This window comes from Brachycentrus maculatus, unplaced genomic scaffold, assembly GCF_059751285.1.
Source record: "Brachycentrus maculatus isolate JH-2025_06_01 unplaced genomic scaffold, ASM5975128v1 h1tg000221l, whole genome shotgun sequence".
In the NCBI taxonomy this organism is placed as follows: Eukaryota; Metazoa; Arthropoda; class Insecta; order Trichoptera; family Brachycentridae; genus Brachycentrus; species Brachycentrus maculatus.
The window spans coordinates 912836-928352 of record NW_028280972.1 but is presented as its reverse complement, the minus strand read 5'-3'; the positions used below and the strand labels follow the sequence as shown (position 1 = coordinate 928352).

At 33.5% G+C, this 15517-nt stretch overlaps 1 protein-coding gene across 7 annotated transcripts in view; it reads left to right on the top strand.

Moving 5' to 3' along the window:
• The window catches only part of Mical (Molecule interacting with CasL), a 39883-nt gene that overhangs the window by 1127 nt on the left and 23239 nt on the right, over positions 1–15517 (top strand). For all 7 annotated transcript variants that reach the window (XM_088264204.1, XM_088264207.1, XM_088264205.1 and 4 more), the window contains exons 2-14: positions 1631–1803; positions 1935–2108; positions 2496–2739; positions 3982–4169; positions 4250–4420; positions 7252–7648; positions 9207–9410; positions 10788–11000; positions 11844–11977; positions 14244–14292; positions 14379–14446; positions 14588–14651; positions 15222–15428. In XM_088264204.1, the coding sequence (XP_088120330.1) occupies positions 1642–1803; positions 1935–2108; positions 2496–2739; positions 3982–4169; positions 4250–4420; positions 7252–7648; positions 9207–9410; positions 10788–11000; positions 11844–11977; positions 14244–14292; positions 14379–14446; positions 14588–14651; positions 15222–15428 (2275 nt within the window). In that variant the 5' untranslated portion in view covers positions 1631–1641. The remainder of the gene's footprint in view (positions 1–1630; positions 1804–1934; positions 2109–2495; positions 2740–3981; positions 4170–4249; positions 4421–7251; positions 7649–9206; positions 9411–10787; positions 11001–11843; positions 11978–14243; positions 14293–14378; positions 14447–14587; positions 14652–15221; positions 15429–15517) is intronic.

Sequence of the window (15517 nt, the reverse complement as noted above, 5' to 3'; positions counted from 1 at the left end):
GTTAAGTGAATATATTTGTTCCTGATATATTATGTATACATTTTATTTTATGACATAGTACATTAACGTGTAAAAGATTTTTTATAACTTCAGTAGAACTTTGATTATCTGGACTGATTGAGGATGAGGATAGTCTGTATAGATATTAATAGAATGAAAAACATATCCATGTATTCTTCATATGTTTTTTTATTTAAATTTATTTACGCACATACATACAAACATATATTGTAATTTAATTTTTAAATTATTGTGGAATGAAAAATGGGAATGACTAATTTTCACATTAAATTAGTGAGGCTTACAGATGTATGTCTGAAACAAAAATGTTTGAGGGAGCCAATTGCAATTCATTTACTTCTTTCTGTTTTTAAGAAATTTAAGTTTTATCATCCATATACACTTTATTTATTCTTGAAAAAATATTCATAAAATACAAAACAAATCAGCATTCTTCTTCTTCTTCTTCTTATTGTAGGCCTTACGGCCTGTTTTTAAGAGGGATTAGCCTCCTGCGACGTCGATTCCCAGCTATCGGCCCATCTCTTTGGTGGTCTGCCCGGGAGTCGTCTACCATGGGGTTGGCCGTACAATGCGATGTGGGGGAGTCTGGATGGTTCCATTCTCCTCACATGCATTGTAAAACAATAATCTAACATGATGACCAACATCACACTAAAATAACTAATAGAGTTTAAATTTATATCTTTATTAATATGTTTGGAAGAAGATAAAAAAATCTTAATTTAATGAAAAATAAATCATTTTATGATATATTGTAATGTCTTAGAGAGATAAAGCGATTTATGGAAAGGGAATATAAAAGTCACCATTAATTTCGTTTTCTCGTTAACTACATCTTGTTTGTGTGTATATTAGGTTAAAATCGTTAAAAACTATAAAAAAATGTATTAAAAAAGAACTCCACCGACAAGACACACAAGGTGGCTTGGTGGGTCTCTGCAAAAAAAAAAGTTCTAAATATGTATAAATTGTGATTTAAATAAATGTATACAAAAAAAAAACATTTTTTAACTATCAACACATTTAACCAAATTTTGCTACTTGGATCATTGTAATCCTAGGAGTTATATATATATATAATTAAATAGATTACCTAGCTCAATGGTACTCAACCCTTTTTTTTCTTCGGGCCACATACATATATTTTTAAAGTTACCCGGGCCGCAACACTATACTGTTATGACGAAAAAAATCATGAAACACCCCCCTCCCCCCCTTTTAGAAAACTTTTTAGAGATTTAATAAGATTTAATAATTATAAACTAAAACAAAATAATAACAGTGCATATCGCTTATCAGCAGACTGTTCCACAGCAAAATTATTTGCGCGCATACTTTTGTCTGTCAAATATTTATTTTTGGAATAAAGCTAGCGTGCGCAATAGCAACACTCCTATACTAGATCTTATGTGGACCATAATGAAAATCCTGTTCGGGTGTTACTATTTGTGCATCAAAGTTGAAACGAATGTACGAAATTTGGAATGAAAGATTTAAGCTTGATCGGCATGCGGCCCACGATGACCTAGCTCCTCCAAAAATATGATGTCAAATTTCGAAATATGTAGTTACCTGAATATTTACGGTAACCAATAATTATTTATAGAATCCAGCAAGATGGCGGGGTTAACGCAGTATGAAGCTGCCCTTGCGGCCGACACCCTAGAGAAAATGATATCTGCTTCGACAATGAAACAGGTTTTAAGCATTTTTAGAGAGCTTTGTAGCACTTTAAAATTGAAACCAAGCAATATACAAGATTTTTATCCGAGATTAAAGGTAAGTTCTCAAGGTTGTTCTATTTTCTTGCCGAGATATCCTTATGGTATTGGTGTTTACTTCTGAATTTTGTGATAAAGTGCAGTTTATTAAAGTATTTGAATGAATTAAAAGCCAACTATTTATTACAGGCCTCAGTTCGATCGTGGAAAGCTCATGCTATCTTCAAAAAGTTAGATCTAAAATACAACTCGAAAGTGTACAACCAGGGCAAAGTTTGCGCTCATACCAAAGTCTTAATTATTGGTGCTGGTCCGTGTGGCTTAAGGTCTGCCATAGATGCTCAGCTTCTCGGTGCAAAAGTTGTAAGTTACTTTTTTCTTATTATTTTACAATGAAAAGATGAATATTTTCAGTTTGATTGTAAACACAGTGGAATCTTGTTCTTCAAACACATGTCAATTCAATTATTGTATTGCATAAGCAAACAATCATCCGATGTGAATCATAATGTCAGTAAATGAAGTATATCATCGCCTCTGACAACAAACTCCCATCATCCAAACAACAATACAATTTTCCGAATCTTAATCAAATCACATCAAATGAATATAAGTAGAAATTATAATTAACATAAATCTTTTGTAACATTATATATTTCATATTTTAAAAATATATCAATGACTAATATCATTTTCATCATGTGATTCTCCTGAAGTTTTTAATTTTTTTTATTATTATTGCCTTTTTAGGTTGTTATTGAAAAAAGAGATCGAATGACAAGGAATAATATTCTTCACCTGTGGCCATTTGTAATAGAGGATTTAAAGAATATCGGAGCAAAGAAATTCTTTGGCAAGTTCTGTGCAGGTGCTATTGATCATATTAGCATTCGACAGCTGCAGCTGATTCTACTGAAAGTTTCCTTGATCTTGGGTGTTGAAGTACATGACAACTTAGCATTTGAAAGCCTCATTGAGCCAGATCCTAAAGCAGGTATGTGTTTGTGTTCTCTGATAACAAACGGTTATCATTTTTATATAATGCCACTTTTTGCCACACAATTATGCAATTTGTACCTTTATTATTCAAGTAGCTTCAGATGGTAGCCACTTTACTCAAATTGTCTAGCTTTTGGCGCGAGACGTGTGCTCGCATGTAAGATTCATATTCATAGATCCAAATTTTTATATATCCAGCCTGCATTTCACTAGTGCTTTTACATAATTCCTATATGAAATTTCTATGGAATATTGCATTTTATAATGAATCCTGACAGCCTAGCACACCACGGATGGTTTAAATTAGAATTATATTCAATTATGCTCACAGTTATGTATAAATTGTGTCTATTCTTCGGTGGTTCAGTAAAAAATATCATCGTTTCTCAGTGTAAACTTTCTTATTTATTTCACTTAAAATCCCTTAAAAGGAAATTGCTATAGTATCTATACTTAAATAAGTACTTAATGTTTATTGATAACAAATTTATTCTTCGTTGAAAATACTGATAATTTTGATAAATTATTTAGATAATGTTATTTATTCAATTCGTGACATCGATTTATCTCTTTGAATAATTTCCAAATATGGAATGTATTCATACAATTAAAGATGTTTTCATCTGATTACAATTTAATTTCTCAAGACATATGGCCTAACTGAATAGAGTGCTGTGCAAGCTTCAATATCTCGGTTACATTATGAGAGACCAAAATGTAAAGTCAACTACCTCGTAAACAGATGGAGTACATGAATGCTCCTCATCCAACTTGAGAGACTGACTGTTTCTATGAATAGGATGCAAGTTCTCTTAAGTGATAGCAAGCTCTAATAGATGAGACAAGAAGAAGAATATAAAGAATGATTCATTTTATGTATTATATTCCGCTCCATTGCTGTCTGTCCACGAGGACTACCATCTGGTCGAGAATGCACATTTCAGCTATATCTTTTCAGACATTGTTCCCCCATGGTCTTCTAGACCCTTCATGTTCAGGTATCTAGAGGCATTTGACCCAATGCCATCTGTGGTCCATCGACAATTTTTTGAGTGGCTGCAACATTTAGTCCACAATATAGTCCATACTTAAATATTGGTCCAAAGTACTTTCCTCTCCCAGACACAGTGCATATGTTCTCATCCAATCTGTATTTATTATATATGCTGCATGCAGAATTTTATTTTATAACACTTGCAGGTACGTGAATTTCTCCTCAATCAAACTTTAATTTCAGATCACGGTTGGAGGGCACTTTTGTCACCAGCGAATCATCCTGTATCAAAATTTGAATTTGACGTACTCATTGGTGCGGATGGTAAACGAAACACCCTTCCCGGTTTCAAAAGAAATGAATTCCGTGGAAAGTTGGCAATTGCGATCACTGTTAATTTCATAAATAGACATTCCAAACAGGAAGCTAGTGTAAGTGGAGATATGATCACTTAACCTTTCATTTGAAATTCTTTATTAATCTTTTTTAAAAAACATGATTTTTTTTGCAGGTACCGGAAATTAGTGGGACGTCATTTATATTTAACCAGGCATTTTTCAATGAGCTAAAAGAGAAATGTAAAATATCTTTAGAAAATATAGTCTACTATAAAGATGACACCCATTATTTTGTAATGACTGCTAAAAAACAGAGTCTACTCGAGAGGCAAGTTCTCTTAAAGGTAATGAATAAATCCCTTAATTAATTTAGCTGCGAATGCGTGAAAATGTATTAAAATTTTATTTTTCAATTTCTTCCGTAATACCAACGATGTAATAAATAAATGTGTTATTTTGCGAACCACATGATTTGTTAACTGTTCAAGTTCTGATATGATGCGTTGAATTTTTTGAAATTCTGTTTGTAGTGTATTTTTACAGAAATGTTCCATGCATAACAGTTTATTGTAAACCAAATCAACAGTAAAAGTATTTTATCATGAATGCTAATGATTTCTTGTTGACTTTTTTTATCAGAATTGAAAACAATTCTTTTTTGACACAAATAAGCTCATTATTTTTATTAAAGTACCCATTCCCTTCAGTATCTTATCAATTGTAAAATAGGGTGCTTAATACTTCAATTTACATAATGGAGTAGTAAAATAGTTCACGGTTGTTATCATCAGTGTCCTTATTTTCATCATTGATTTAACTAACCCAAATCCGAGACAAAATCTCCTCTCATTTTCTCGATACCATAATGGGATATAACAGGAATTTGAAACTATCTGCAATTTCACCAAAACTCATCATTAGGTTTGTCTCTCTGTTTTTTGGACTTGAGGGCTTAGAGTTGTGGTTCTACTGCAGTAACAAAGTAATTTATTTTGCCTTCATTGCTGCAAGTCAGTGTTAACGTGACAGTCTCCTGTAGCAGTGTGCATTATCTAAACCATCTTTGTGCAGTAGTCAAAAGGAATGACATCTGGGGTGTCAGCAGGGTGTTCCAGCAATTGAATATGGCCACTGCTCTTTGTTTCTCCTTGTAAACTGCTGTTTAGCCTATAAAGCAGCAACAAAAATGAGTCGTTGCAAATCCATTACTACAGTGGTATCAACTGTACATGTGCACAAAACATTGTGACTAACCTCAAAATGTGCAAGGTTGAAAGTGCGGATAATTTTTGGTAACTTCCTTGTATTAAACAATGAATGTCAAACGTTACATCTAGATACAAACAGTTGTATTGTATATATATTTTTTTCCAAGTCTGCCTACTGGTTTTCCAGCAGCGAATGAGTCGATTGAAGGCGAATACCGTATATTGTATTTTTAGAAATTTTTGCGAATGTTTCCATTCCCATAATAACCTTTTGATTGATAAATACAACTTTTTAACGTAAATCTGAAACTACATTTTCATTTTTGTATACTGCTGTTGAAAAATTACCTACACATTATCTATGTATTAAGGTGGGTCTTAGCAAATTGTATACTGCAACCGAATAAACAACCGCAACCAATTTTTATGGTGTCATTTTAATGAAATTTATTTGTGTTTTTGAATAAGCATTTCAGAGACCTAAAAATTAATTAATCTTGACATGTTTTAAAACAAGTAAAAAAAAATCTTCTTGATACTTTATTTACAAACTAAACATCTTCTAGTAACCAAACCTATGTAAATAACTACTGCTATTCATGATACAAATCCACTTTTTTTACCCTTAATCTGACATTTTTGGTTGTTGTCCCACACTTGGTATAGGATTTTAGGGTCGGAGTCTCAAATTTATCAAGTTAAGAGCCTCCTGAAACAATGTGTCTAAAAGATAGATTTGTTTCAAGAATAAACGAAGATAAACGTAATACACTGCACCGATCGGCGACAGAACCCTTTTTTTGGGATTGTTCACTTAACTTGATAATTTTCAAAAAAGATCAATAATTATTCAAATCACTTTTGTTCCTTTTGCACCTGTAATTTAGAGTTTATCGCAACGGGTACATTATTATTCCTGCTAATAACTGCTTGTTAATAAGTTCTCTATTTAAATGTTTAATGTCGAAAATGATATTTTATTAATATAGTTGAATTACGACCCTCTCCGATATACAAGTAAAAGCTTCAAAAGCAAAATACATCTAAAAAATAATAAATCTATTTATTATTTCACATTCAGAGAATAACAAAATGCAAACAAACAATATGTGGCTTAAATTGTAGACACATAGTCACTACTATACCAACAAACATATTTCTAGAGGCATTTTTTGTTTGTGAGATGACTGACAATGGATCATTCTCATGATGTGTTATTATTGGCTGATAAATTAATATGAAAAATCACAAGACTATCGGTAACATTCTTATTGAAATCTGTAGAGAATTAAGGGAAAACCGGACACCGCTATACGTCATCAAATATTACGTCATTGGGTGTGTTATGGGGCGTATCCTTTTATGTATCTGCTTTATAGAGCTGTAATAGTAGTATTGTGGATTTGTTTCTGTGACATCTTTCGTACAAACTTACAAAAACAACTTTTTATGAAGGCGAATTTTACAAAAGAAAACGATGAATGAAAATATTGATTACATCGGCTGTTATAAACACAAAACGAGTCTTTTTTTTTGAGGTCAAGGGATCTTGCATCCCTTGTGTCACTGCGACCATATAAGGTCTATTGTGACCTCCCTCTGTATCACAGCTCACTCTCAAGACCTACGTGTGTCATGTAATTCACAACCTGTCTTGGTGGCAGGAGCTTCACCTTCTCGGAGTCCAAAACGAGTCTTACATAATCCTTTATAGGTTGAGTAAGTTAAATTAGATATTCCTCCCGAGTGATTATACCCTATTACTGTAATGTCACAATCTGCAGTCCCATAGTTTTTTATTCCAACTACATTGTGATGTTGGTAGTAGTTACTACAATCGTTGCAGTTTACAAAATGCACACCTGTCTTAACCTATAATTTAGTTCCATTTTAAGCATCAGAGATGGCTATTTAACAAAGCGAAAGATAAAAAGATTGCTCATCTTTAGTGTTTTTGTATTTGGCAGGACTACGGTGAAACATCAAAGTTGCTATCTAGAGAAAATATAAATAATGCCGCTTTGGAAGCTTACGCTCTGGATGCCGCCAAATATGCTACCAACTATCAGCTAGACGACTTGGAGTTTGCGGTGAATCACTATGGTCATCCTGACGTTTCGGTGTTTGACTTCACGTCCATGTTTGCGGCTGAGAATGCCAGTAAAGTGCTCGAGCGGTCTGGTTACCCGCTGCTGACCTGCCTGGTGGGGGACAGCCTGCTGGAGCCCTTCTGGCCCACGGGGTCGGGGTGCGCTCGCGGCTTTCTGTCCTCCCTTGACGCCTGCTGGGCACTCCGTCTTTGGGCAAACGGGGTACACCCCCTTCATGTCATAGCAGAAAGGGAATCTATATATCGTTTACTGGGTAAGTAATATTCACATTCACACGACCGCACACCAAAATGGTTTAGCTATCTACACTGTGCCACTATTTAAAATGAAGTTTAATGGTGTTTCGTTTAGCTCTGGAACTTATTGGAATGTATCCCCCATGTTAGCCGGGGTTAAGCACGGGAGTAAAATATCTTTATAAATGTTTTGAATATTGAAAGCATTAACTTTTTACATTTTTATTTAACCAACTAGTTTCGGCAACAACCTGTTGCCCTCTTCAGAGTTACATTTATTAGTAATAAATGTAACCCTGAAGAGGGCAACAGGTTGTTGCCGAAACTAGTTGGTTAAATAAAAATGTGAGTGGATCAGAACACAAAGTATTTTTATTTCTCGAAATAATATATCTTTATAAACCTTATTCAAAATGTTACGGCACAGATTTTCCAAGATGGATTAAATTTATTCAGAAGTGGAATCGGAGAGATGTTACTTTCCTTGCTATACATTAATATTGTAGTCCACTCTCACCGTGGGCACATAAAAACAGTAGGGGAAGCAGTAGGGAAACAGTAGGGGAGCAGAAGTGGGGGAAGGATAGTGTTGTCAATGTAGAGATAACATTCACCTATTAATTACATCATATGGTCTAAATGATTGATTTCTTTACTGCCATTATTATATTTTTAAATATGTACTCAAGATTTATTTCAATCAACATGTGAGAAAGATAACGGAAATAGATGATTCACATATGATACCAGTGCATGATAGTTTGAACGAAAAGATTCTAATATTATTTTTGACATCTCATCAAAGATGAAGAAGAATATGGAAGTCTGGGCATTTACGGGGCTGACGACCGTCATAGGCTGGTTTAAGTGATCAATTTACACACGTGTAACATTCACCAATTCTACCCATTATTGACAACCACACTACTCAAATTCTTGGAAGTTCTGTATATATGAAACAATTTAGAAACCTTGTTCTTGAATCACTAAAACTTCACTAGAGAAGTATTTGGACACACTCAAAATGTTGTAAATAAATTGTCTGGTCAAATTATAAGCTTAAATAATAAAAATGAAAATGGTATTTTCTGGCGTTTCTCATGTGTGTGATTATAATCCAGGATTCGGATCTCACATACTAATATAAGAGTTTCTGCTTAGTAAAAAGCTTCTTTACATCTCACCAATAGATGTCTCTAGTGAAGTTCTAGTGATTCAAGACCAAGGTTTCTAAATTGTTTCATATATACAGAACTTCCAAGAATTTGAGTAGTGTGGTTGTCAATAATGGGTAGAATTGGTGAATGTTACACGTGTGTAAAGTGATCACTTAAACCAGCCTATGACGGTCGTCAGCCCCGTAAATGCCCAGACTTCCATATTCTTCTTCATCTTTGATGAGATGTCAAAAATAATATGAAAATAACTCCTGTAATTGGAGATAATCCAGATTTTGTGAACAAGTATTTGGACACACTCAAAATGTTGTAAAAGATTCTAAAATGAAATTCATATATGATTCACAGGGCTGAAGCTGTTAACACAGTGTGCTATATGTCTTTTAATTGATTGCAGCGCAAACGACACCTTCGAACTTAAATTCAGACATCGTCCATTACACTGTAGACCCGACAACTAGATATGTTGCTCTGAACAAGAGTATGGTTGGATTGCATCAAGTCATACATTTGTTTGACACGGACCGTCCTGTCGACATATTGGAAATTCCAGCTGCCCAACATGTCTCACACATTTCCGTGAGAAAATGGCAAAAACCTTGTAAGTAATAAGTAAATTTAATAAGTATAAATTTAAAAATAGAAATTATAACAATTCGTTATTTTAGTAGTCAGTTTAGTAGGCAAATGTTCAAATATTTTTCAATTGAAGAGCATTTGGAAATTTTATTTATGATTTTTCATTGAATTTTCTTTCTTACAAAACTTATTCCTTCACTATTCTTAAAACTTTTTTTTTGTTTGTCACTCTTTCCATCCTACTCCAATACCACAAATCTAACACTTCCAATCTTTCTCTGTCCCTCTTATTCATCGTCCAGGTTTTGCTTACATAGAGTGCTATGGTCATATCGCTCACTCCTTTCAAGAACGTCATAAATCAAAAATCGTCAATTTTGAGCTGTGCATGTTTTCGTAATGCCCAGAAAATGTACTATATCCCAGCAAAAGCGGCATATTTTTAACTTAATATTTACCCGCTACAGGGCAGAAAGTGTTATTTTTGCATTTTGAAGAAAAGGTATTGTTTAATTATTTTTTTAAATATGCTAAATATTTTTCGAATGGAGAAAAAATATTCAGGTTTTACCTCAAAAGATCTGTTGCACAGTAAAAAGTTAAATAAGTGGCTTGATATTTATTTTTAATAAATTGTATTTTATGTTTGAACTTTAAAAACGTTCTCCTGAAAAATCAAGTTTTTTGATTTATGACGTTCTTGAAAGGAGTGAGCGATATATTTTATTAATTCCTTCGTGGCTTTTATACTCCTTAGGAATTAATAAAATATATGACCATAGCACTCTATGTAAGCAAAACCTGGACGATGAATAAGAGGGACAGAGAAAGATTGGAGCAGTAACGAGTGATATTTTCTTATGTAATACCTATTTATCTATTCCTATTCTGGTCTTAATATCACTAGTCCTCTGTTCCAAAAATTTGATAAGTGGTTGTCAATCATGGGTAGAATGGTGAATGTTGCACATGTGTAAAGTGATCACCTAACCAGCCTATGACAGGTCATAAGCCCTGTAAATACTCAGACTTCCATATTCTTCTTTATCTTTGTTAAGATATCAAAAATATAATAAGCAATCTACTACTACTACTACTACTACCATCATGGTCTTTCACCGCAGGGGTAGGCAGAGAAGATGGAACGCCACACTCTTCTGTCCTGACATACACTCCTTCACATCCATACATCTAGTCATACATGCCCTCCGATTACGCAAACTTTTGACACCGCCAGATTTTAGGTTCTGATTGATCTGATCGTGCCAAGTCTATTTCTTTTTTTTTCTCTAAATAAAGCTATTTTAAGTTTAAACAGATGGGGTGGGAGGATTCTAATTTTGTGTTTATAATATTAACCTAATCCAGCTCTTTACGTAAACTATGATGTGTTTTCCAGGTACTTTGGTCCCAATCAACACTATATTGGATTGGGTTCGTAGCGAAGTTATACCCGATCTCGTGAATGACCTGATCTTCTCGTTCAGAGATGGCACTATTTTGCTTAGAATCATCCACAATTATAGGCCAGAGCTTATTGACATAGAGGATTTAGACCCTCTTATGGCAGTCGAAAATAATCAAATTGCCATGGAAGTTTTGGAAAAATTAGGTAAGTCACATTTTATTATTATTTTTTAAAACTTGTTCATTCCGGTTCTCATCCATTATTGTTAAAAGTATATGCAGGAACTAACTTACTACGTATCATATTGAGTCCAAAATATAATTTATAGTTTCTCAGGCGCGGTTAGCGACATACCTCATTGGCATTCAGAACATATTTTTTTACTAGTGAAAAAATTCCACTAAATTTGCCATATTTGAATCCTTTAATATTTGCCTGTTGGATTAGGGCCTTACTCGCAAACATAGAATTCAGTACGCAGCCAACTGCCCGAGAAGCCACACTTCTCTCCATGCCCATTTTTTTCAAATTTGGGACTGACCGGAGCATTTCGTCAGAAAGTAACATTTGCGGCGAGCATCCGACTTCGAATGAAGTACTCGGAACAAGCGGCGAGCAGTTCGGCTCGCTGTACTGACTATACGAATGCTCGCATCGTAACGTGTTACGTTACGACAAAATGACTCCGGTCAGTCCCCACCTTTGGAATATATATTGTAACTTCTTTTTTAACTCCTTACCTTTCAATAACTCTGTTGTTTTCAAAACCATATGTACATATTTATTTCGAAGATTATTTTTTTTTTAAATACAAAAACATTTCAAGCAAAAAATTTAAATACATCAAATGTTATCTAAATTTAAAGAAATTCAATGGTGATTTATCGTATGTTGGGCTTTAATATGTGGCTAAATTCAAAGATTTTAAAAAATTCAAACTCCTCTCAGAAGCGTACTAAATCTGTTGGAATTCTAATTTAATAAATGTTGTTTTTACATTGACATTAATATTAGGTGAATTCAACAAATAGTTTTTTTGTATTGCAGGCGTTCCCCCATTCGTAAGTGCTGCAGAGATGTCCGAGATTAACGAAAACCAGACTGTCAGCATGATAGAGTATATGTCCAAAGTATACTACCTGTTCAAAGGAGAAATACCGTATACTTTTTACAAGAAACGGGTGTGTATTCTTTCACTGGGATCTCAAATGCTCTTATATTTGGCTGCCTTGCATAAGACCATGAGTTTGGTTCCAGATAAAACAATTAAAAGTGTTTTGAATATCCAAATTTTTGTCGACTTTTTCAGGATTATACCCAATTTTTTTTCTTTGAGTCTTTTACACACTCAGTTGGTGTAAAGATCACCACATCAAATAGGTGTGGTGTTGACTTAACCTATCCGGGAGTGTGGCCATACATGGTATCGTCCGAACAAAACTTTCCTCAAAGGCGTATGGGCGTATGAACAGTCAGGCTTATAACTAAAGCCTGGTGACATTTATTTTTAAAATGAGACTTATACTGCCATTTGTGGTTGTATTTAAACACTAAAACCACACTGCATATTACATTTTGTTTTACCCGGGACATTTAACTTAAAACAAAGTTTATGCGATGTCATCGTAATGAAGGTATCAAAGAAAACTCATGAAAAAACATTGATAATTTATGAGATAAAACATATTTACTATGGAGTCCTGGTTACAACTCTAATGTATGGAAGTGAAACATGGAGTTGGCAAAAGAAGGATGAAAGTAGACTGAATGCAGTCGAAATGCGATCTCTCAGAAGAATGTGCGACAAAACGATGTATGATAGATGTGCGAATAAGGAAGGAACGCAAAGCTGAGATAAGCATTATCGATAAAATTAAGAAAGGTGTGTTGAGATGGTTTGGACGTGTAGAACGAATGAGTGAGGAAAGAACGGTAAAACAAATTTATGAGGCGAATGTAAGTGGAAAAAGGAGCAGAGGAAGACCGAGAAAAACATGGCACGATCAGGTATGCCAAATACTTGAAAGTGTTCAGGTAAGGAGTCGTTACAATCGGCGGGTATGTATGAGGAGATGCATGAACGTGGAAGAGGCGAAGAATGTTTGCAAAGACAGAGTGGTGTGGCGTTCTATTCTCTCTGCCTACCCCTGCGGAGAAGCGGCGTGATGGTTAGTTAGTTAGAAAAATCACCTGAAATTTGTTAGTTTTTTACTAGTCAATTTTTTTTTTGAAAAGATGTTGCATCATGATAGCATTATTCAATCATGATGCAATAATCCATGACAAAAAGTTAAAAACAGTAAAAAAAAAAAGAAAAAAAAACTCTCCCCAGATACAGTTTTGTCCACAGAAACTCACTCCCGAACAGGTTAATTTTTAATTACATGATACAAGGTGATCAATTCTGTGCTGTAGATTTTAGAAATAGAAGTAGAATATGTTTGAAGGGATAAAGATGAAAGGAGTTCTGGAAGGTAGATATTGCTGGTATATGGGAAAGACAGTGGATAAAGGATTAGTAGGTGGGAAAGGGAGAATAGTTTAATAGAAATTGTTAATGCACTCTGAGTTGCATTCCCATACTCGTATTGTCATGTATGATTCCCTCAAGGTCAAAAAGTTATTTATAAAGATTTTTATTAATATCTCAACGTCGATGCAGAAGGTTATTGAGATAGGAATATGGATACAATTTTGATATGAATAAAATATAATTTTCAACCATAGATGACTGTCATAAAGTTTGTATTGTAAACATGAATTGTATCTTGTCATTTGAATTACATATATACTTCTTTTAAATTTAAGTACTATAACTATCATGAGTGGCACAGTAAATGTTATACAGTATATAAATTGATTCAAACCAGCCAATGATCGGTCAAAGGTCATAAGCTCTCTAAATATCCAGATACCATATTCTTATCTCATTCAACTTCTTATCTATGTCAAGATATTAATAAATATGTTTGAAAAAATATTTTTTGCTTCATTGTTCTACTATTGCGTTATATTTATTAAAGTAATTATATATATTTACGTACATCTGATTTGCTCATGTGTGTATTTGTATGTACGTATATACACACACACACACACACACACACATATATATATATATATATATATATATATATATATATATATATATATATATATATATATATATATATATATCCATGCATATGACGATATATTAAGACATTATTAAACAAACACTCTAGAGTGTTTGATAATGTCTTAATAAGACGAAACGCGTCACGTATTAACATATACATAAATAAATGTATAATTCAAATCCAATAAAGCTTGTTTAATTTTGGATATATTACCCAACAATTCGATATGGAATTCTACCAACTGTCTGCAGTTACAATAAATAGTTTGTTTGTGGATCGTTTCCAATCTATTCAACTATAAAAATAACACCCTTAATTTCAATTTTAGGATTCAATGGAACTATTGGACACTTCAAGGGGTGCGGTGGCAGAATCTCGTAAGTGCAATTCTGCTTTCATTCATGAAATTATGTATAACCTTTTTTAATAAATCACTTATTTTCGTAATACGTTTTATTTTTAGGTGAAAGCGACAGTCGAAAGAAAATTTCATCATCTAAGAAAAAGAAGAGGTCTAAACGAGATAGTGTGGTATGTCTATATTTCATTATCATACTTATTCTTGTGGAACTCCACGTCAAGATATCAGAATGACTAGAGTTGAGGAGATGATCTGTGACTTCTCGAAATTTTTGTGAAAATTTATTCTAATCCTGTTTTTAACTCTTCAAGGAATCACCTGAGCCAAACAAGATTCCGCAAGACTTTTTAACAGAAAAGGATGATAAGAGGAATAGTGAGTATTCTTTATTATATTGTGGCAGTAACTACTTTGCAAAATTTAAGTTTTGTACTGACATTTCTTGGTGGAACTGCATTTTATAGAATAATATAACAACTATGTAGTTTTTTTCCATATGAATTTTATTTGACCAGCAATTGGGTATCGTTGTAACCGACCAAATAAAATTCTTCTTCTTCAAACCCTTATCCGCACCCCAATGGTGCATAGGGCACTGCATCATATTAATGCAGTGTTATCTTGATCGTTAACACATGAAGGATAGGTGATCAGCCCTCCGCTTCAGGTACCAGTCCAGGGTAATATTAAATAAATTGATTCTAACACCATAATAAATTAATGTAGAAAAAAACTACATACTTGTTATTTTATTCTACTTTGTGAACTCAATCAGTTCAGAAATGTTGCACTGCCCATTAATAAAAAGCCGTTATTAAAAGGTTATTTTTATATATTACCCGTATCATATTTTTTAAATTAAATAGCATGGTCATCGTACTTTTTTTTGGATTTATTTTATTTAATCGGTTTTTTGTATATTGAATCTAATTTGTTATTTTTTAGGTGTCAACTTCCCCCTAGATTTTCTCCTACAATGGGTCAGACGAGAGGTTTATCCCAAGCCGGTTGAAGACCTCACAAAGTCCTTTAGAGATGGAACCGTATTATGCAAAATAATTAGCAAATATACACCTGAATTACTTGGTCCAAATCTATCTCATGACCCAATAAAGAACAACGAAGTGGCTTTGGATATTCTAGAGAAATTAGGTGAATAATTTTTATTTTTTAAAACATACATATATCAAATTGTAATATAACTCTGGGTTTCTATTCCAAATCTGCCTGTTTTTGTGCAA